General features: G+C 43.0%; 1 protein-coding gene across 1 annotated transcript in view; it reads left to right on the forward strand.

Annotated features, from left to right (window-relative positions):
• TMEM245 (transmembrane protein 245) overlaps positions 1-21,157 on the forward strand; it is a gene marked incomplete at its 5' end in the record, with an annotated part of 178,928 nt that overhangs the window by 22,106 nt on the left and 135,665 nt on the right. Inside the window, 3 exons of the mRNA XM_019518358.1 lie at positions 6,557-6,674; positions 8,295-8,396; positions 10,337-10,441. Of these exons, the coding sequence (XP_019373903.1) occupies positions 6,557-6,674; positions 8,295-8,396; positions 10,337-10,441 (325 nt within the window). The remainder of the gene's footprint in view (positions 1-6,556; positions 6,675-8,294; positions 8,397-10,336; positions 10,442-21,157) is intronic.

Here is a 21,157-nt window from a genome sequence, read left to right on the forward strand (position 1 = left end):
TGGTAAACAGAGCATCTCCTATTCCCTTCCGCGCCCCTGGTGAATTTGTATACTGCCACAAGATCCACCCCCTCAGCCTTCTCTTGCTGAGGCTGAAAAGGTCCAGGTCCCTTAGCGTTTCCTCATAGGGCCTTCTCTGAAGGCCTCTAACCATATGAGTGGCCCTCCTTTCGATCCTCTCGAGGTTGTCCACATCCCTCTTGAATTGTGGTACCCAGAATTGGATGCATTACTCCAGCTGCAGCCTGACCAGTGCTGCATAGAGGGGAAGCATAACCTCCCTGGACTTGTTCGTGATGCATTTACTAATGCATGATAAAGTGCAGTTAGCTCTGCTAATTACTTCATCACATTGACCCATATTCATCTTGGAGTCGATAATGACTCAGATCTCTTTCCGCTGCTGTGAAGGTCATCCCCCAGCCTATAGGTGTGCTGGTGATGCCCTCTCCCTAGGTGCATCACTTTCCACTTGTCCTTGTTGAACTGCATCCTATTGTTCTCTGAAAGCCCTGCCTCTACCCAAGCACCAGGAAAACCCAGAGCTGCGCCAGGCGGCAGTGCGGGTCTGGGAGTGGAGCTACTGTGATATTGTGGGTGGCTGCAGCCTCCTCCCAGCGCTGCTGGAGCCGGCTCTGAGCGCAGCACCTGGTGAGAAGAGCCTCATGCAGCGCTGGCTCTGGCTCCGGCTCCATCCTGCAGCTGCAGCCCGTCCCGTGCTGCACAGATCCAGGGGCACATGACCCCCTTGCCCTCCCAGGATGCAAGCAGCGGCGGGATCTGGCCCCAACCCACAAGCCATGCCTCCATCCCATGTGCCCCCCTGCCCCCTGGCTGGGCAGCACCTGCCCCTGCCCCCTCCCTCACTCTGGGGGCATTGATCTACCCCCCCAATGTTCCTTTCCTCCCCCCTCCCCTTCCAACTTACCAGCTGAAGGCAGCTCTCCACACTGCTGGCTCTGCTCCATGCTGCACTGCAGCTGCATGCAGCACAGGCATTTATCAAGCAAATTATCGGCTGCATCAGGCCAATATCCAATATAGATAACTTTCTTTATAGTGGTACTGATCCAATATTGGACTGATGTATTGGTGCACTTCTAGTAAATACTACTTAATTGTGGAATATGTTTCACATTAAATACAAGTTTATGCTATGGTAACAATCTAGAGCTCATAGAATATTGATGGAAGTTTTAGTTGGAAGGTTAGGCCTGATTTATGAAAATCAGGATTATTAACAAGGTTACTTAAATAATACATATAAAAATACTATAAATCAGATCTGTCACCTGGTTTAATTGTTGATTAGCAAAATTGACCAGGCAGTGGAATATGTGGCATCTATTATTTAAGTAACTAATAAATACCATTTCAGTCCTCTTTCCTGCTCTATCTACTGCTCCTCTTCCCTGCTCTTAGTTAAGTAACTGATAGGTGGGAAGCTAGAATCATATTTTCTCACTGCAAAAAGTCCCTTAATTCTACAAATAGTTCAACTGATCTTCGTTACATCAGAGGCCATTACATTTATTCACACTATTACAATGCATAGCAGCTTAGCCTGCATTAAAGGGACACCATTGGTCCACATCTTAAATTTTTGTTTTGAAAAACTTAATGTCAGCAAATTTGGAGTTAATACTTACAACATAATAAATATAGGCATTGAATTATTGTGTTACTGCATGGAATTGAGTACCTGGAAAGGGCAAAGATTACAAATAAGGAATGAATTGCTTTTATTGTCAGAATTTACATTTTAAAATTATTTTAGTTGTCTTTCTTTCCATCTGATGACTTCTTCCCTCTGTTCAGATTTCTTCTTTTTTCATCTGACTGCTTTTAATCTTCCCTTCCCTCTCATGTTTTCCATTTTCCACCTTGCCCATGTTTTAGATAGTGTTAGAGCTTCAAAGCTTGATAATTATCATTTTCTGTTCCATTTATCTGAGAAGCAGAGCTGCAGTGGGCATATTTAAACGGAAGATTTGAAAAAGCCCTGCACTACTAAGTAGTATTTACTATGTCAGATTAGTTTACTTAACTCACAAGGGCAGAAATAAGCTAGCTCTGTCCATTTGTCAAAGGGCTTTGCCAGTGTCTGTGGTACTGCCCATAGCCAAGTCTCTCATGTGGTAGCCTTCTTGTTACTTGTGACCCTTGGGGGATGGACATCACATGACCCCAGCACTTTTTTTCCTGCCACTGGCAGGAGGTTGGACTCACTTATCCTTTGAGGTCCCTTCTGACCCTAGCATCTATGAATCTATAACACTTAATTCATTTTAAGTGGTATTTAAACTGCAAGTGTCTGGAGGTGCATGTTTGTTTAGAATGATTTAAACACCCTGGAACATTACAAAAGTATACTTGGATAATTGGGTGTTACTTTGAAAAAGTTCTCGGTGATCCAGTTTAGTGTTACATGCAGACACCAAGATTTCCATGACTAGTGTCTGGTCAGTCCATCAAGCATCCCACACTACATCACTCGTCACCCCCACCCCCAAACCCTGCACAGCAGCTGGCTACCTTAGTACACAACCTGAACTCTTTTTTTTTTTTCCCCCCCCCAACCTATATTGCCTGTACTTGACCCATTCTGTGCTGTTCCAGGCTGATTTGGGTTGGGGGGAGGGTGGTTAGTTGTGTAGAGGGGTAATCCTTTTTCGGTTCCCAGGTAGCTGAGTGCTCTAGAGGGCTTCCCAGTGTCTCTGCGGCTTTTAAACAACTTTCTCCCAAGTCATGTGTCAGTTTTATTTCATTGTTGGCAGTTGATCAAGCTTCAGGGCCTCCTAAATTGATTTGGGCTGAGGGGTGGGTAGAGGGGCACCCCTGGTTGTGCATTCCTGGGGGCTGTCCAAGGTCTCTGCAGCTTTTAAACAGCATCTTTCCTCAAGCCACTAGTCTATTTCATTCCATTCCCAGCAGTTGACATAGAGACCTTGGGCAGCCCTCCAAAGCATGCAGCACCCCAGAAACCCAGAAACAGGGTTTCCTCTGCACCCGTGGAATGCTTCAAAACCAGATCAGTTGCTACAAATAGAATGGAATTGATGGCATGGGAGGAAATGCCGTTTTAAGTGGCGGAGACTTTGTATAGCCTCCAGAATATTCAGATACTTGGGAACCCAGAAACAGGGTCTAGGGCCCTCTCCCACCTGGCTACCCCTAGGGAAAGTCATTTTAAGGCAGTAGTTTGAGCCAGAGACCTTGAGCAGCCCCCTGGAAAGTGAAAAAGCAAAGGTCCAGGTGCCCCGCCTCCACCCCTCCCTAACTAACTATCTATCATTTCACCCCCAAATCAGCCTGATATATTGCCAGGAATTGAAGTAAATTGAATAATCTTAGAAAAGCCACAAAAACTCTGACAGCCCCAGAACACCCAGCTCCTAGGAACCCAGAAGCAGTGGTCTAGGCAGCACCCCCCACACACACCTGGGCACCTCCAGTCAGGGTACCACCGTACAAGTTGCTGACACTGCAATGCCTAAAAAGAACGGATCCAGCATTACGTATGTCTGCAACTTTAGGAATTCATTCTTCCTCTTTCCCCTGACCCTAGAAGAGGGTTATATATCTAGCATTGGGCTTCTCACGAACTTGGGACTTACTAGTCCTTTATTTCCAGGAGCATCACTTTCCCTTTCTGAAAGGGAGCACTCCTGTTGATAAAGTCTTTCACTTTTCTTCCTTCTGTACTCATAAGCGGAGATACACTTAGATTCTCAAAAACAGGTGATTTTTATCTGGGCCATTTGGTAAGGAATGTCTGACAAAAGTACATTGTCTGATTCAGATGCAGTGATGCCTGTTCTCTCCTGTTCCAATGCTTCTGTAAAAAAAAAAAAAAAAAACAAAAAAAAAACCCAAACAAACAAACAAAAAAACAAAAAAAACTGGTTGAGGTGTTGTTATCCCAAATTTTGATTCCTTCTCCCTGCACATTTGTCCATCCATCTGTAAGTACTGCAAGACACGGTCCTTCGTTGATTTTTCCTTGCACAGATTGCATTACACTTTCATATTCTGACTCTAAAAGAGGCTTGGTCAAAGAATGTCTGCTAGGCGAATGGTATGATGGTCTTAAAAGCTTCCTGCCAGTATGCATTTTCAGTTTTTGACAATGGCGTCCCAGAAGAATATATTGCTGTTGCAAGAGCTTGGTCATTGTTTTCTTGAACTTCAGGTGTCATCTTGTCTACAAATGAATCTATTAAGAGTCTTTTTTGTAATTAGCTGATTGCAATATTGGTTACTTGAGGATGTTGATGGGGCAACCCCTTGTGATGCTGATGTTGAAGAAGACGAACCAGCAGCAGTTGGAGGACTTCTGAATCGAGAATGTTGGAAAGAGCTACTTGCTCTTTCAACATCATGATCCATCTCCTCCTCGCTTACACCCATGAAGGGTTTTTAAACGTCTGCAGGACATGTCTTACATACAAGGATGTGTTTGGTCATCCTAGTAGCATTTGGAAATATATATTTCATTTGACAGTATTTGCAAATCATACTTGTTTCCCTCAGAATAACGTGCAGCATGGAAATGCTTCCATATGCTAGAAGTTGATGGCACCGTTTTGCTGAAGGATAAAAAAGAAAAATGTAACTTAGTGGCTAGCTTGCATATATAAACACTAAACTACAGCATGTACAAAATTAGTAATGGATGGAGAAGAGGCTTCCCCAGAGTTAACTGTGAACAACTTCCCTGCCCTGCAGGCATCACCTCACTGCTAAGGTTGGGTGATTTGTCACAAAACATCAGATTAGCAGGAATTCAATTCTGAATTACATAGGTTATGAAAATATATGAGTGCAGCTAAGATATAGTTTCATATACTGAATTCAGAGAAATTTAAACTCTTACCTTTCAATAAAGAAGTAGACTTTCTTTCAGCTCCTTTGTGCTGCTTCTGTACTTCTTCCTCCTGGCCCTGTGATCTAGAGATCCACAGGAGGCAGGTTCCTTCCAACTCCAAAACTTTAGACTTGCTCTGTCTCCTCTCCTGGGACTTCTGAGCAAGCAGGGCAATATGTTCTTTGTTTCTAAGCTCTACAGGAACGAATAGATGCTGCTGCCAGTGTCCACTCCCAGGCCTTTGAGGCCTAGTCAGGAGGACAGGAGCAGATCCTCCAACCTCTAGATCAAAATTCAACAATAGAGGAAGTCCACAAGCAAAGAAGGCACTGAATTCTTCTTACTTCTCTTGTGAAAATGGCAGTGCCCTCTGGGGGCAGAAATGCATCTTGTTCTTGCATTTGAGAGTTGTACTGTACTGCTTGTTCTCTGTGTGCAGGAATTGTAATGATCTGATACTATAGACAGTCTTACATAAAAGTTTTCCTTTTACATAGTTATTAAAAAACATTTTTGGGGAGTAAAGGGTAACAGTATATGAACACCTTGTCTTGAATATTTTATTCATCATTCTAAAAATATTTCATAGGTTTTTTGAATTTTTCCAAAACTACAATTTTTTGGGGGAAAAAATAAAGTCCTTGGGGGGGGAAAAATGGAAGAAAACAGCTTTTTTTCCCTGAATTTTTCTGGTTTTTTTTCCCTCTGGACCTTCATGTCTCTATCCTTCATGACCCGTTCCAGGTTGCTGTTTGAGGCATATGAGCCTGTTCACACTGTTTGTCTTGTCTGGTTCTTTTTGATCTTTTTGTTTCTTTGTTTGCTTTTTAGTGTGTATGTTCCACTTAATGCAGTGACACTGTCATAACTGCCTCAAAAGTTAGACGAGCAGTCTGTAAAGCAAATGGCGACAACTGATGCACCTCCCTAGGTGAATTGTGACAGTTTTGCTTTGGGGCAAAAAAAAACCAACTACGTAGTTGCAGCTGTTGTGTTGGTAGGGTAAAGACCTACCCTGTGCATACAATAAAAACACTTCAAAATATTCTTCAAAAAACCTTGGGTGACAAGTTGAAGCGTCATTTGTCTTGGTTGCCGCAGTGTACGCATTGCCATTTTAACACGTGAGAAATTTTCTACCGATGGCCTGTGTTTGACTTTCAGTTCAGGAATTCATCCAATAACTAATCATTTCCCATTGATTTAGACCACTGTCTTTTGGGAAAACATATTGCTGTGTATGAACTAGAAGTAAATTAGGCTGCTCCTTGTCCACCTGTGCACCAGTATCAAATAATGGTAACCACTTGTGATTTTTTTGGTAAAGGGACAGAGGATATAAAAAATGAAAGGGGAATAATTCTTTGAGTGCTAGAGAACTACTTCAGAGTATAAAACATTTTAAATGCATCAGACTTTGTACCTAAGGCTTGAAATGGCTATATCTATATTGGGCAATTTTATATTTGTTCGTGTGTAAGAAAAGAAATTTAAGATGTTAAAATATTGTAATTAATTATGTTTTTTAAAAACAAAGTTAATGCCTTTCATTGACAAATTTCAGATGTAAAACACATTATAAAAGAGACCTTAATACACATTATAAAAGAGAGAAAATTGTGCCTGTATATATTAATTTATGTGTAGTAGATAACTAAGCCCATATATATGTATCTCTTTCTCTTAAAGATATGGACCTTGGTAGCTGGTTATCTGTTGACTGTTTCATTCAAGTGGAATGCAAGTACTGAGCGTTACCTGAGAGCAATCTCTGTTCCTGTCTGGATAATATTGCTTTTCCACTTAGGTGGGTGACATATAATTACGCTTACTTTTGAAGAGAGAAATCTGCAATAGTCAGAAAAGAAGAACTTGAAAAAAGAATTTGGTGGAGTGGGGTGGGGGGTATGGATTCCCCACTAAGATCCCACCCTTTTGCACTGCACAGTGACTCTAGGGATCAGAGTTGTGGCTGCAAATGGCTGCCAGAGAACTCCTTGGTGCTGTAAAGCTGACAGGACTTGGCTTCTATACACCCATAGTGCCAGTCATGGAGAGGGAAGGGGAATGGTGAAGCTCCGTCTGTCTTCCATTGATACAAGGGTGAGCAAGTAAAAAGCTACTCTGTTTCCTAGCGCTTGGTGTTGGCTTGTCCTCAAAAATGAAGAACTTACTGGTTCCCTGACTGGTTCCTTTTTCTTTTCCTGTAGAGACTGGGTATGGGAGAGAATATGGTCCTTCACTTGTAGTTCTTTTTTTTTTAATTCCCAAAGAGAAGCTCAGTATTGAAGATTAAACGTTTAAAAGACATCCAGTACAACCAAAATGAAAAGAAAATTCTTTGTAGAGCCATTCTGAACTTACAGAGGATGCATTCCCTCAAGGAAGTGAGGAAGTATTCCCTACTCTTCACAAATTATCGTATTTTAAAATAATAGTAAAATGTAAGCTTACAAAGAGAGAAGTGCTATGTTTCTCACTTCTAATAGCATAGCTGGGTTCCTTGTCATTGCAAAATAATGATGATAAGCTCTTACCTTGAACTGAGCTAGTTATTACATTTTACTACTTTATTTTATTTATTTTTACTTTATTTTCTTTAGAAGTTAGGGCAAGGAGCCCTGTGAGACTATTTCATGGTATTTTTTCTTTTATAAACTATGGTTTTTAAATCTGCTCACCATATATATATTTTCCAACAGCAGGGGGTTAGCAAACTTTTGTGACCCAGCCAGCACCGCTGGCTGCAGATCTCCATAACCTCCAGTGATCTGCAGATGCTATGGAAGGAATAGAACAGGGGTTGGCAACATTTTTTTTGCAAAGTGCCAAAAACACCCACAACCTCGACTTGCAAGATGTTGGTGTGCCACGGGTGGACAGCAGGGGAGTTGTGAGGGGCCCAATTCTTACTGTGGCAGCGCAGCCACAGCCCCTTCCCTGTTGTCCACCCTGAGGTTGTGCGCCAAGCAAAATGTCTTTGTGTGCCATGCTCTGGCACCTGTGCCTACTCCTGGAATAGACAGAACGAGGCAGGTGGTAGGATGCTGGGAACAGTTCTGCTGTCCTGGCTGCAGCCTGTTCTCTGAACTGCCAGAAATCAGATCCAGTCTCTTCGTGGGCCAGATCTGCCCCATGGGCTATAGGTTCTTGACCCCTGCATAGAAGGTAAATCAAATTTATTGAGAAAAATGTGTGGAAAAACAATTAGTCAGTACTGAGAAACTTAATATGATTAAGCTTTTGTAGGAGTAGGAGGAATAGATAAAATTTGTACGTTTCTATTAGACACTGATACTTGTATGTAGATGAATTCAAGCAATAGCCATTGCCCTCAGTGTGGCCCATTTTATGTTAATAATTTTGTTAAATGTGTCAAGTTAATATTCTGGAAAACTTTGCTAAAAAATCTTTTATGTTTTTTTAGCTTCAGTGGCTGGTTCTTGGCGAATTCCAGTATTTCTGGTAATAGTTTTTCTGATGACTGTTGGCATGTTGAATGAGCAACAGACTGGAAAGGAGTCTTCTGGTAAGAAATAAATTGCTTTTCTGCTATTATCCAAAGTAAATTTGTGAAAAGTGGAGGATGGAAAACTTAAAATAGTTTAGATTACCTATGAGGTTAATACCATACAGTTTATATAAATGTACTCTGTTGGAGAGAAACTTGAGTGTTTTTTCCCCTAATGTTAAAAATGAGATTTGTAATAGATTATACCTACTAAAACAACATCTTTGTTTCTATTTAACATATTAGTGAGTTCAAATACTAATAGTAGACCAGTGTGTTTCTGTAATAACTTCATAGTTAAGTCAGAGTCTATACATTTAATGTACAATAAGATTTCAGTCTCTTCCCTTCTTTTTTTTGTTGGTGTGACCACATGCTTGATGACTGACTTGTCTGCATGAAGAAGGTACTGTGAAGTAAATTGGAGCGTGATTTTTACAGCATAGTTTAGCTAATCGGTTAACTTCTTGTGTGGAGACTCTTTAGCACCCAGTAAATACTTAGTAATAGGTAATCCACACTGTAAATTCATACCCAGACTTACTTCACAGCAAGTTGTCCATATAGACAAGTTCCTGAATTGTTTAAAGAAGAAAATATAGATAATACTTTCTGAGAATTTGAGCAACACATACTTAAAGTTGTTTCCTAACAAGTCAAGTACCACCTTCTTTTTTTCCCCTCAGGCAAACTACATTTCTATGGCAAAATATTCATTATTTTCAGGTCTCCTCCATACTTTCCACTGGCATTGGCAATTAGACAGATTTGGGTGTAAGAGCATTTTTGGGATGAAATTATTTCGAAGTCTAAATCATTTATACTGAAGCTAGGGAGCACCATTCATGTTTGCCACTATGTTTGTGATTTTAAATTTGATTGCCTCCACAATCAAAGATCACATGTAGTCACTTTTACAAACACTTGTAGAAAAGATGAACTTGGGCTTGGGAGGAAAGGTAGAATGGAAATGGAGGGGGACCCTCCTCTTGTCCCCCCCCCTTCTAATGATGGGGAAACAATCTGGAGGGGAAACAGGATTTAGAAGATTTGAAGAGCCATTTCATTTCCTCCTCATTTCGTGGTTCCTTCATTCCATGTAGAGAGCTCTGAAAAATCAACTGGTTCCTTGGAAATATTCAGCAGATCTCAGAGGGTAAAGAAATCTCTTAGACCTCTTTCTGCCTTTCCTCAAAAAGGTTTCCCAGGGAATGAAAGAAAACATAAATATTTAAAATAATTTTAAGAACCTAAGAAGCTACCTTAATAGCTCAAGCACAAGTCAAAGTGTGAGTACATATCAATAATTTAAGGTTTCAGAGTTCTGGGAAACCTTCAATTGATTTGGGGCATAGGGGAAAGCAGGGTGCTCAGAGTTAGGACTGAAGCAGGAAATTTAGGTCTGGGAGTGAACTTTAAAACACCACACATTTGAAAACATGGAAATGCACAGTTAAACTTTTTATTTGCTCCTGTAATGATTTGCAGAGGAGACTGAAATTTAGCCACTCAAGTTTTTGGTGGTTGGTTTTTTTGTTTGTTTTTAATCCTTAATTAAAAGTGCTTAGCATAACTTATTTTAATGTTTTCTCCTTAGGATTCATGCATATAGATTCTGAGAATAATATATAAATCTGTTGCTTCAGACGGAACTTAATTCTCTTATATACCATCTGTATGCTAATTCCTTATTTTTGGATAAAGAAAGCTCCTTCTGATTGATCAGATTTTTGTTACACTACTTAGTCAGCCATAAAGAAACTTAATCTGGTTAGCATGTGGTGGTTAAGAATTTTAGCATTCTGAAGCCTCTGAATACTGATTTTTTTTTTTTTTTTTTTATCCTCTGATATGATTCTCCTAGAAGTTGCCCAAACAGTTATCCAATTTCAGGTTTATCTAAAGGCTAGCAATTATTTTCTAGGCTACAATATGCTTGTGTGCATTTGTTTCCACAGGGACAGAACTTCCTGGTCAAATGATTTCCATTGCTGCTTCTGCAATTGCTATGGCAATCACAGGATATGAGTCAAGTAATGAAGAACATTCATCACAACCCTCAGGTGACTGAACACTCTGTAAGAAAACATTTGAATTTGTTTTAACAGCATGAAATAAAGGGTTCCCCCCACCCGCTCACAAAAGATCACATTAATTCCCATAAAATCTATGCATTTAGTTGAAAAAAAAAAAGTAGGAAAAAAAATGCAACAGTAGTAACATAATTCTAGTTTTTAATGATTGATCCATTAAAAATATATAAACTGCTGCCTGCAGGGGCAGAAGTGGTTGTTGCACTTAGAAACTGAATTTTTAACCTAGTGCTTTATGAATTGATACAACACTGAGTTGATGAATAGCAGAAAGGCTTGCTTTAATAACTAACAAGCTACAAAACTCAATGACAGAAAAGACTCTCCCAACATGAAATGAGCTATTAGTCCTTAGTATTATCTTAGCTGCACAGAGATTTTACCCAGTGCAGGCAGGAAACAGTTTTTGTACAGTGTCAAAGCGTGGATCCTTCATTTGTTGGCTGAGTGGTAGAATGGCTTCTTGGACTGCACACACCTTGCTGGCAAATTTGCTTAGTTTTTATACTGTTTAATTGTATAGATTTAAAGCATTTTTCCTTGATGGTTGGCCAACTAGAGTCCAAACAAATAAGGAGGAAAAGATTGATCATCATAACACATCTGTCAATTGCTTGGATCCTGTTTTGGACTTCTGTAGGTGTGAAGACTGTTTTTTTTCCACAGCCCCTGCAATTATAGGTCAGTTTATAGGTAATGAGTTTGAGTGGTCCAACAGGATCTTTTAGAGGTGTCACCAAACCTGTTTTGGGAAATGTTAGGATGTCACATACAAGATATCTCTCCAGTATTCAGTGCACCTTTTACAGGTTTCTCTTGAGATGCATATTTAGTCTTTTGTTTTCTTTAGCTGCTAGGTCAATTGAATGCAGTTACCTTGCCTTCATTGGCTCAGCCTTTTCTTGCTTTCTTAGGTACACACGTGATGAGCATTAATCCGTAAGCCGTAAGAATGAAACTTTGAGAAGGACATTGGTGGACAAAAGAGCATTAAACAGGCCTCTGATAGAAAAGTCTTATTGCAAAAAAAACACAGGCTACTGCAAAACAAGCATGTGTTCTTAAAAGCATTATCTTGCCTTTAACTAACTAAATAGTGTTTTGTAAGACAAGATATAAAAATCATATAAGAAGGTGTTTCAGATGCATAGTCTGGTCCCCTCCCATGGGCAGGAAGTTATGGGGTTCAGACAAGCTTGACAAGGTCCAGCTCATCTTGAACACCTCCAGGGAGGGTGACTGCACCATCTCTGCTTGGACTGTGGCCCATATTCTGGTGACCCTTACAGAGAAAAAGTTCTTCCTTATATCTAGCCTGAATTTACCCTGTATTAGCTTATGCCCGTTGGTCCTCGTCCTCCCTTGAGGTGCCTTCCTGAAGAGTTGCTCCCTTAAATCTTGATGTTCACCCCTGATGTACTTGTAGGCAGCTATCAAGTCACCTCTCGGTCTACTCTTATTCAGACTGAACAGGCCAAGTTCCCGGAGTCTTTCCCAATAGGGCCTGTTCTCCATGCCCTTGACCCATACGGGTGGCCCTTCTTTGTACCCCAGTGCTGAATAGAGAAGGAGGAATACCTCCCTGGATCTACTGGCCACACATCAGCTGATGCATGCCAGAGTTCTCTTTGCCTTTCTGGCAACCTCATTGCACTGTTGGCTCATTCATCTTCCAGTAGATCATGACCCCCAGGTCTTGTTCAGATGATATGCCCGCCAGAGGACCAGCACCCATCGTGTATTTACGGTGAGGGTTCTTCCTACCCAGATGAAGGACTTTGCACTTCTCCCTATTAAACCTCATCTGATTCCATTCCGCCCATGAATCCAGTTGGTTAAGGTGATCTTAGATCTTCATCCTATCCTCTGATGTGCCTGCATTTCCCCCACAGTTTGGTATCATCCGCAAACTTAATCATCATTCAGGTAATTAATAAATCTATTAAAGAGTACAAGTCTGAGCACCGATCCCTGGGGGACACTACTGGAGACAGCCCTCCAGAATGAGGCCATCCCGTTAGTTACCACCCTCTGGGATTGGCCTCTGAGCCTGTTGTCTACCCACCTCACTGTAGATTGGTTCAGCCAAGTACCCTCCAGTTTCCTTGAGAATCCCATGGGAAACCGAATCAAAGGCTTTACTGAAGTCTAAGTAAATCACATCAACCTCATGTCCCTCATCCAGATGGCTAGTTACCTAGTCATAGAATGACACGAGGTTTGTCAGGCATGATCTCCCCTTAACAAAGCTGTGCTTGTTGCCTCTTAATATTACCAGCGTGTAATTGATGGATTCCTTAACAAATTTTTCAAAGATGTTACCCAGAACCAAGGTCAGGCTGACCGGTCTGTAGTTTGTAGGGTCATCCCTCTTCCTTTTCTTAAAGATGGGCACCACATTGGCCCTCTTCCAGTCATCTTGGACCACTCCTGAGTTCCATGACTCTTCAAACAACTTGGCCAATGGTGTTGCTATAAGCTCAACCAGTTCTTTCAGGACTCCCGGGTGCAGGTCGTCAGGCCCAGCAGACTTGAAAACATCCAAGTGTTGTAGGAGATCCCTCACTTGTTCAGGACTGATTTCATGTAGTCTGTTTTCCCCATGTTCCTTTGGCCTCTGGTCAAGTGAACAGCCCCTGTTTGTTTTCAGGAAAGGATTTTAAGGATTAAACATCCTGAGTACAACTTTTCTTATTTCTTTGCTTCTGGTACTATTTTCTAGCCTTCTCTTTTTTTTTTGCTTTTCCTTAATAAGAGATTCATTGTCTTTGGAAACATACGAGAGAGTTTAGGAGAATTTTGGATGTCTCGTTGGTAAATAAAAGGCAGTCTCCAATAAATGTGCTATTTCCATGTTTTAGCTAGACTTTGTTTTTTTCTTGGGCGCTAGATTTGGAAGAGTTTATCTTAAAGATATGAAAAAGTAGCTGCACTGAAGATGATCTATGCTTGTTTCTGATGTAAAGATAACACTTCATCTTTCTACAGATAAAAGTCTGCTGTGGAAACTGTCTTGGGAACGTGACTGTTGTTTTCATTTTTGAGAATTTTTTTTTAGTGAACTTTGATTCGCAGCTAGAAAGAAATGAATGTGGAGCTCCCCGTCTACTTTTAACAAAAGTAGTTCCTCTGATTGACTTAACATTGTCCAGTGGGAGTATTTCTTCATAACTTATCAATAGGGCTGAATGTTCTCAGTTCTTTTCAGTTCTGGGTTGCTATGTACAGATGTTCAATAACACTGGAAATTATCATGTTTTGTTTTGTTTTTTTCTCCTAGTAGAAATACGTACCAGAATAGGGGTGTAAAGGTGGTCCAGGGACCCTGTGGGCACTGCACAGATAGCATGCACTGCCGATGGCATACAGCCATTAGGTTCCCTGTGCATCCCAGCATGGTTTGCAGGCTTCCCTGGCTGCCAAAGAGTGCTGAAAGTAGCTGAGCATTGTTTTTGACTGGCTGCCCCACGGGACCATGCTGTTGCCCCTCCCTCTCTCCCTGCTGTGAGGCTTTGAGAAAGGAGACCCAGAGCATGTCTGTTCTGATTTTCTTTCCCCAGTAGCAAGCATATCTGTTCCTATTCCAGTAGCCCACAATGGATCCACACCCCCCTTGCACATAAGCTAATGGACCCCATTCCTGCACCAGCGGCTCCATTTCTGAGTGTGCTTCTCTCACCAGAGAATTGGGTCACTTGGTGCATGGTTTTCCAGCTCATGTGCCAGAAGGTTGTGCTGGTGTGCTGGCTCTTGCAAATGACTGCACTCCCACCAAAGACTGTTAACTGGCACTTCTGCTCACTTAACGTCATGGATCTGGCTGGTGACTTCCATGTAGCCAAGAAAGAGGAGACCCTACAGGTCAGCACACAATTAGTGATGTCCTACTCTGCTCAGTGACTGAGGCTCGCGTTGAATTTCATATTGCAGCAGTTTCTATGCTGTATAGCCTCAATCCCATCTGGAGCCAGTATTGCTTGCAAGTAGAAGGAGCAAAGAACGTAAATTCTTCAAAATAGAGCTTGACAAGTTTATGGAAGGGATGGCATGTTAGGAAAGGGAGTTCTTGGACCAGTAATTGGCACATGTGGTATGCTGACTTATATATTTGCAGTTCCCATGTTAGGATTGAGAGGTAACTCTACTCTGTACAGGAAGTCAACAGGAAGTTGCATCATTTCTGTTTTAGTGGGGTCCTCAGTCTTGGTTTTGTCAGATGCATTTTCAATAGTCTCTTGGTCAGGAGTTCTGTATGTCTTCCTGCTCACACTTCTGATCCCTCAAGTAATCCTCCAGGTCTGGCAGAACACAGCTCAGCTGATGGTCCTCTTGTGAAGGCCCTAAAGCAGATGCTGAATTTGGCAGGGTTATCCCTCATTCACTGTTTGCCTAGGGTGGTGATGCATAGCCTTTTGGCCCTGAGGACCAGGTGAGTAGCACAAAGCTGGTGTGTGGGCCAGATTGGGCCCTGGGGACCACCACTGCTCTTTCCCATTCCCATGTGCCAGGATTGGGCCATGGGGGCCCGGCACCACCCTCTTTTGCCCACTGTGCACTGGTAATGGGGCCAAGCACAGGCACCTCCCAATCCCCCACACCAGGGTGTGGCCCTGGGACCCAGCAGCACCCTTGAATGGCCCTACGTTGTAGGATTGGCACATGGGGCTTTGGGCTCCCTATAGGTCCAGAAATTGGCAGCAGGGAAGCAGTGGCACTGCTCCCCCATTTGGACCAGTGGGAAAGCCCCATAGGCTAGATCTGGTTCGTGGGCCAGGAGTTGGTCACCCATGCCCTAAGGGCCTCTGAGGGGTCCCTTAAGGGACCCTCTAGGTATGTGTGGGTATTGTGTTGTAGTCACCCACAGTGAGAATGTGTCTACTAGGGGTTCACCAATAGAGATTTTTGGGGACAATACTGATTTTTTTTAAGGAGGCATATTGGCCAATACCGATCTGATTTCCGATACCAGCCTGACAGCTTGAAGAGTAGTGTCCAGCTGGTAAGTCTGTTGTGGGGGAAGGGGAGGGGGGGGATAGTTCAGTGCCCCCTGTTGTGAGGGAGGAGTGGAGCTGGGGCAAGTGCTGCCTGGCCGGGGTGGGGCGGGTGTGGGACAGAGCCGTGGCTCATCCAGGATGGGTGGGGAGGGTGGCTGTCCTGCTGCTGCTGTATGCTGCTTGTCTGGGGGCGGGGCATATTCCCCCAGATCTGTGTTGGGCAGGGTTGGGAGCGGTGGCATTGGAAGGTGTACAGCGAACTTTGGGGTTGCTGCAGCCCTTGCCTCTGTAGCCCCGCTCCTAACGCTGCTGCTGCCCACCCTGAGCACAACCCTGGTGCTATCCACCCCACCCTGTGCAGATCTGGGGGCATACGCTGCCCCCCATGTCTTCGCACATGAGCGGTGGGAGCAGAGCTGTCAGGCGAGCACCAGACGAGCAGCACACAGCAGCAGGAGCCACCTCCCCTTCTTTCTGTGCCTCCTGGATGAGCTGCGGTTCTGTCCTGCACCTGCCCCAGCTGAACAGCTCCAGCTCTGCTCCCTCACTGGGGGTGGGGAGGGCTTGATCTGATCTGCCCACACCCCCACACACCAGACTTACCAGCTGAACACTGTTCTTCAAGCTGCCGGGCTGTGCTTCTCACTGCCAATGTGCTGTGCTGTGGCTGTGCATGCACAAGCCATTTAGCAGCCAAATGATTGGCCATATCAGGCCAATTTCTGATACAGACAATGTTCTTTATATCTGTGCTGATCTGATATCAGACTGATGTATTGGTGTACCTCTAGTGTCTATGGATAATTGCTAGGAGGAGGAAAGGAAGTTACTTGCCAGTGGGTGGGTTTTCACTGCATTCAGTCCTTCTCCCCACTTACTTGATGTTGAGAGAGACTGTGGTTGAGAGGAAACTAAGGAGTGTGAGGGGGCACACTGCCTTTTGTCCCACATCATAGATTTCATTGATGTTAGAGGTGGAAGGGACCTTGCAAGATCATTGGGTCCAACCTTCTGCCCATACAACAGGAAGTCAGGTAGGGTCAAAGGATAAGCATCCAAATGTTTCTTAAGAGTCCAGAGCAGGTGCTTGCATCACCTCCTGGGAGTCTGTTCCAGGCCTTGGGGGCTTGGACAGTAAAGAAGTTTTTCCTTATGTCCAGTCTAAAACAGTCTTGGAGGAATTTGTGACCATTGGACCTTGTCATCCCTTGGGGTGCTCTGGTGAACAGGTGTTCCCCCAGGTCCTGATGCACACCTCTTAAGTACTTAGGCTGCTACCAAGTCACCCCTGAGCCTTTGCTTCTCCATGCTGAAGAGTCCCATGGCTCTTAGCCTCTCCTCAGAGGGCTTGTTCTCTTGCCCTCTGATCATGCGCATGGCTCAGTATGCAGTAGAGGCAAAAGGGATAGGTGTGTTTCCATAAAGTACACTCTGTGAGTACAGGTTTCCCATGCTTTATGCGAGTTCTGTATGTGCAAATTTGCTCTTATGCAATGACCCTTCTTATACCAAAAATTTGTTATATGCGAGGTAAATTCACTCTTAAGCAATCAGTGTGGTGAAAGCATGCAGCCAGCTGCTTTGTGTGGTGCGTTGTGGGAGTGACATGCACCAAAATATAGTCTCCTGCATGGATCTGTGCTCCTCATTTGTTGTCTATACACGTGTTTCTATTGTTGCCATCCCCATTATGATAATGCCCTGTACTTGTGTGTACTGTCTGCTGTTGGTGAGTACCAAAATTGTCTTATAAAAGTAGTAAAAAAAAGGTCTGGGGGTCCATACAGTCAAGGTCTTGGAACGTATCCCTCCTATTTGTTACACTGTAAAGTGGGTTCCCTTTATGCGAATTCGAGTTATGTACCATTTTCCAGGAATGCCTGTACAACAAAGTAAGGGAAACCTGTACTGGTAAGGCAAGGAGCCTCTGGGTCAAAGGTTCAGAGGTTGAGCATATCTGTAGTGAGGATGTATAGGTGGATAACACATAGTTTCACATCTTGAATAACTTCAGTTACTGGTAAGTATCTTGCTTTTCTTCTCAGGGACGGGACACCCAGTACAAGGTAACATGACAGAATAGAAGATGCTCATCCACTGTGTAAGGCTTCAGCATTTGTGGTTTATCATTGTAATATTTGTGATGGACTTTATCATGTATCTGTTTTTGAGTTGTATACTCTAGGCTGTCATTTCACAAACTAGCAATGACTTTAGAGTTGGAGATGAAAGGCAGCGTGTAGTATGACAGTTGCCTTGTTTATATGCATGCACTGTGCTGTGAAATACTGTAGTTCCTACACCTATTTTCTCCCCCTGGGAAAGCTAAAGTGTTGATGCTGATAAATATAATTTTGAGAGAATGTCCTTCAGTGGAAGTGTGTGGTTTTTACCTACACAATAATGTGTACAATTGTAAAATTGTCCCCTTTTCAGCATGGGACGGCTAATTCAGATTAAGCTGTAACTGGTCTTCCAACACAATCATAAACGTTCATAGAATCATGGAATCAAAGGGCCAGAAGGGACCTTTAAGATCATCAAGTCTGGTCCCCTGCCATGGGCAGGAGGTTATTGGACTCAAATAAGCTCAACAAGGTGCTTGTCCAGCCTTCTCTTGAACACCTCAAAGGATGGCGACTGCACCACCTCTGCTGGGAGTGTGTTCCAGATTCTAGATACCTTTATGGAAACTAAGTTTTTCCTTATGTCCAGCCTAAATTTTTCCTCAATTAGCTTGTGCCCAGTGGTCCTTGTCTTCCCAAGGGGTTCCTTTCTGATGAGTTGCTCCCTTAGATCTTGGTGTTCACCCTTGAGATACTTGTAGGCAGCTATTAAGTCACCTCTAAGTCTTTCCTGCTCAGACTGAACAAACCCAGTTCCTGAAGTCTCTCCTCATAGGACCTGTCCTCCAGGCCCTTAATCATATGGGTGGCCCTTCTTTGTACCCTTTCGAGCTTATCCATGTCCTTCCTGAAGTGTGATGCCTGGAACTGGATAGAGTACTCCAGCTATGGCCTCACCAATGCCGAATAGAGGGGGAGGAGCACCTCTGGATCTGTTTGCAACACATCAGCTGATGCATGCCAGAGTTCTATTTGCCTTGCGGACAACTTCATCGCACTGTTGGCTTATATTCATCTTCTGGTCAATTGTCACCCCCAGGTCCCTTTCAGATGCAGTGCCAGCCAGTGGACCACCACCCATCATATAGTTATGGTGAAGGTTCTTCCTACCTAAATGGAGGACCCAGCACTTGTCCCTATTGAACCTCATTTGGTTGTGTTCAGCCCATAGATCCAGTCTGTCAAGATCATCCTGGATTCTTACCCTATCATCAGATGTGTCTGCATTTCCCCACAGTGTGGGTGTCATCCACAAACTTAATCATTGTGCTTTCCACCCCCTTGTCCAAATCATTGATAAAGATGTTAAAGAGAACAAGCACTGATCCCTGGGGGACACCACTGGAGATGGCTTTCCAGGATGAAGCCATCCCATCGATTACAACTTTCTAGGATCAGCCTCTGAGCCAGTTTCCAACCCACCTCACTGTAGACTGGTCTAGGGCAGTACCTTCTAGCTTAATTGAAAGAATCTCATGGGAAACTGTATCAAAGGCCTTGCTGAAGTCTAGGTAAATGATGTCAACTTCATGTCTCTTGTCCAGCTGGTTAGTTACCTGGTCATAAAAGGATACCAGGTTTGTTAGGCATGACCTGCCCTCGACAGAGCCATGCTGGTTGCTTGTTAATACCCCACTAGTTGCAAGCTTGTGGTTGATGGCCTCCTTGACAATTTTTTTCAAAGATTTTTCCCAAGACTGTAGTCGGACTGACCGGTCTGTAGCTTGCAGGTCATCCCTCTTCCTTTTCTTAATGATGGGTACCACATTAGCCCTCTTCCAGTCATTCAGGACTGCTCCCAAGTTCCATGACTCTTCAGACAGCTTCATCAGGGGCCCTGCTATGAGCTCAGCCAGTTCTTTTAGGACTCAGATTCAGGTCATCTGGCTCAGCAGACTTGAACATGTCCAGATGTTCTAAGAGTACCCTTACCTGTTTGGGACTGGTTCCATGTGGACTGTTGTCTTCCCCATATTTCCTGGGCCTCTGGACAGGTGAACAGCTCCCATCTGATTTTAGGAATACCAATGTGAAGTGTATAGGAGTGCTGCTTTTTTGTGGGAATCAACTGTGGGCTGCCCACCCCCTCTCCCTTTATTCAGTAGGGGTCCAAAGGTGGAGCTTGATATTTTTTTTTTTTTCTTGCTCCCTATGTACTTATAGAAGGCTTTTTGTTTTTTATTTGGTTGCCAGCTTGATCTCCATGCCGGCCTAGGCTTTCCATGTCTCATACCTGTAGAGCCTGGCCATCTGATTGTATTCCTCTCTGGAAAAATGGTTCAGCATCCATCACTTACAAGCTTCTGTTTTCTTTTTCAGATATTCTCTAATATCCCTGTTGAACCAAGCAGGTCTCTTGGCCCTTTTCCTGCTTTTTGACCTCACGGGGATGACCTGTTTTTGCACTTTGAGAATTGCCCCCTTAAGGAAGCACCACTGATCCTGAACTCCCAAATCTTCCAATCTTCCAGTTGCTGGCCTTTCTAACTAGTCTCCTGATTTTACCAGGCTTCTGAAGTCTAGGACTTTTGTTCTACTGACTGAATTCCCAGCCTTTTGGTGGATGGTGACCCTAATTGGGTTGTGTTCACTGTCGGCCAGAGTACCTCCAATCTTCAGGTCACCTACTATGTCAGCAATAAGTCCAGAGTGATTTTATCCCTAGTTGGTCCTTCCACAGCCTGTGTCAAGAACAGGTTGGCAGTAGCTGCCAGGAAGTTGGTTGACCTGCTGGAGCTGGATGAATGGTGTTCCCTACCCCAACATCGGGGTTGGGAAGACCATTCAAGTTATGTTGATGTCAGTTATCATCTGTAAAATCAGTTTAGAAAGTAAATGCATAGCAAGCTTCTTGATTATCAGCTACAATAAGGCACCTTGCTTCAATAAAATATCTCATTTGAAATGTTGGTGCTGAATAGGAAGTTTCTTTGAACAGTGACTTGCAGTTGAGGGACCAATCTACCTAACTGGCCAACTGCATGGAGAATTCACTTTTTTTTTTCTTGCAGAGGTCTACAGAGAATTAGGAAAGCCAATTGCAAATCTCCTTAACACTAGAATTCATCTTTTAAACTTAAAGCACAGAAGTGAACCACATAATTCTGTTGGAGAATTCTTGTCTGGTGTTTGTCAGAAATAAAATGCATGTTAATAGTTTGTAGATTGAGGGTTAATTTTAGAAATGAGAAATCCACACTTGTAATCGGTGTTAACTAAATTTAATTTTCCATGGTTTTATTTTTAGTTTGTAAACTAGAAAGATGATGTATTTCAAACAATTACTACATGAACAAGATGAGTGACACTTATCCACAATTTTTTTAAGTTAGCTTTCTTGGTTGCTGTTTTCTATTGCTATTGAAATGTGACAGACAAGCCAGCAATTTAAGATCATGACATGAATAAATACTTGTAGTGGGACTGTATCTGAAAATTAGAAAAGTACATTATACTTAAGTGATTTGTATCATGGAAACACTCTCTTTTCAGAGTCTGCTATATCTGCTTTGAAGTATAGAGACTTTTTTGATCAAAAATAGCCTGAAGCAAACATTAGAATATTA

The sequence above is a fragment of the Gavialis gangeticus genome, unplaced genomic scaffold, assembly GCF_001723915.1.
Source record: "Gavialis gangeticus isolate Ggan-Ray unplaced genomic scaffold, GavGan_comp1, whole genome shotgun sequence".
Classification (NCBI taxonomy): domain Eukaryota; kingdom Metazoa; phylum Chordata; order Crocodylia; family Gavialidae; genus Gavialis; species Gavialis gangeticus.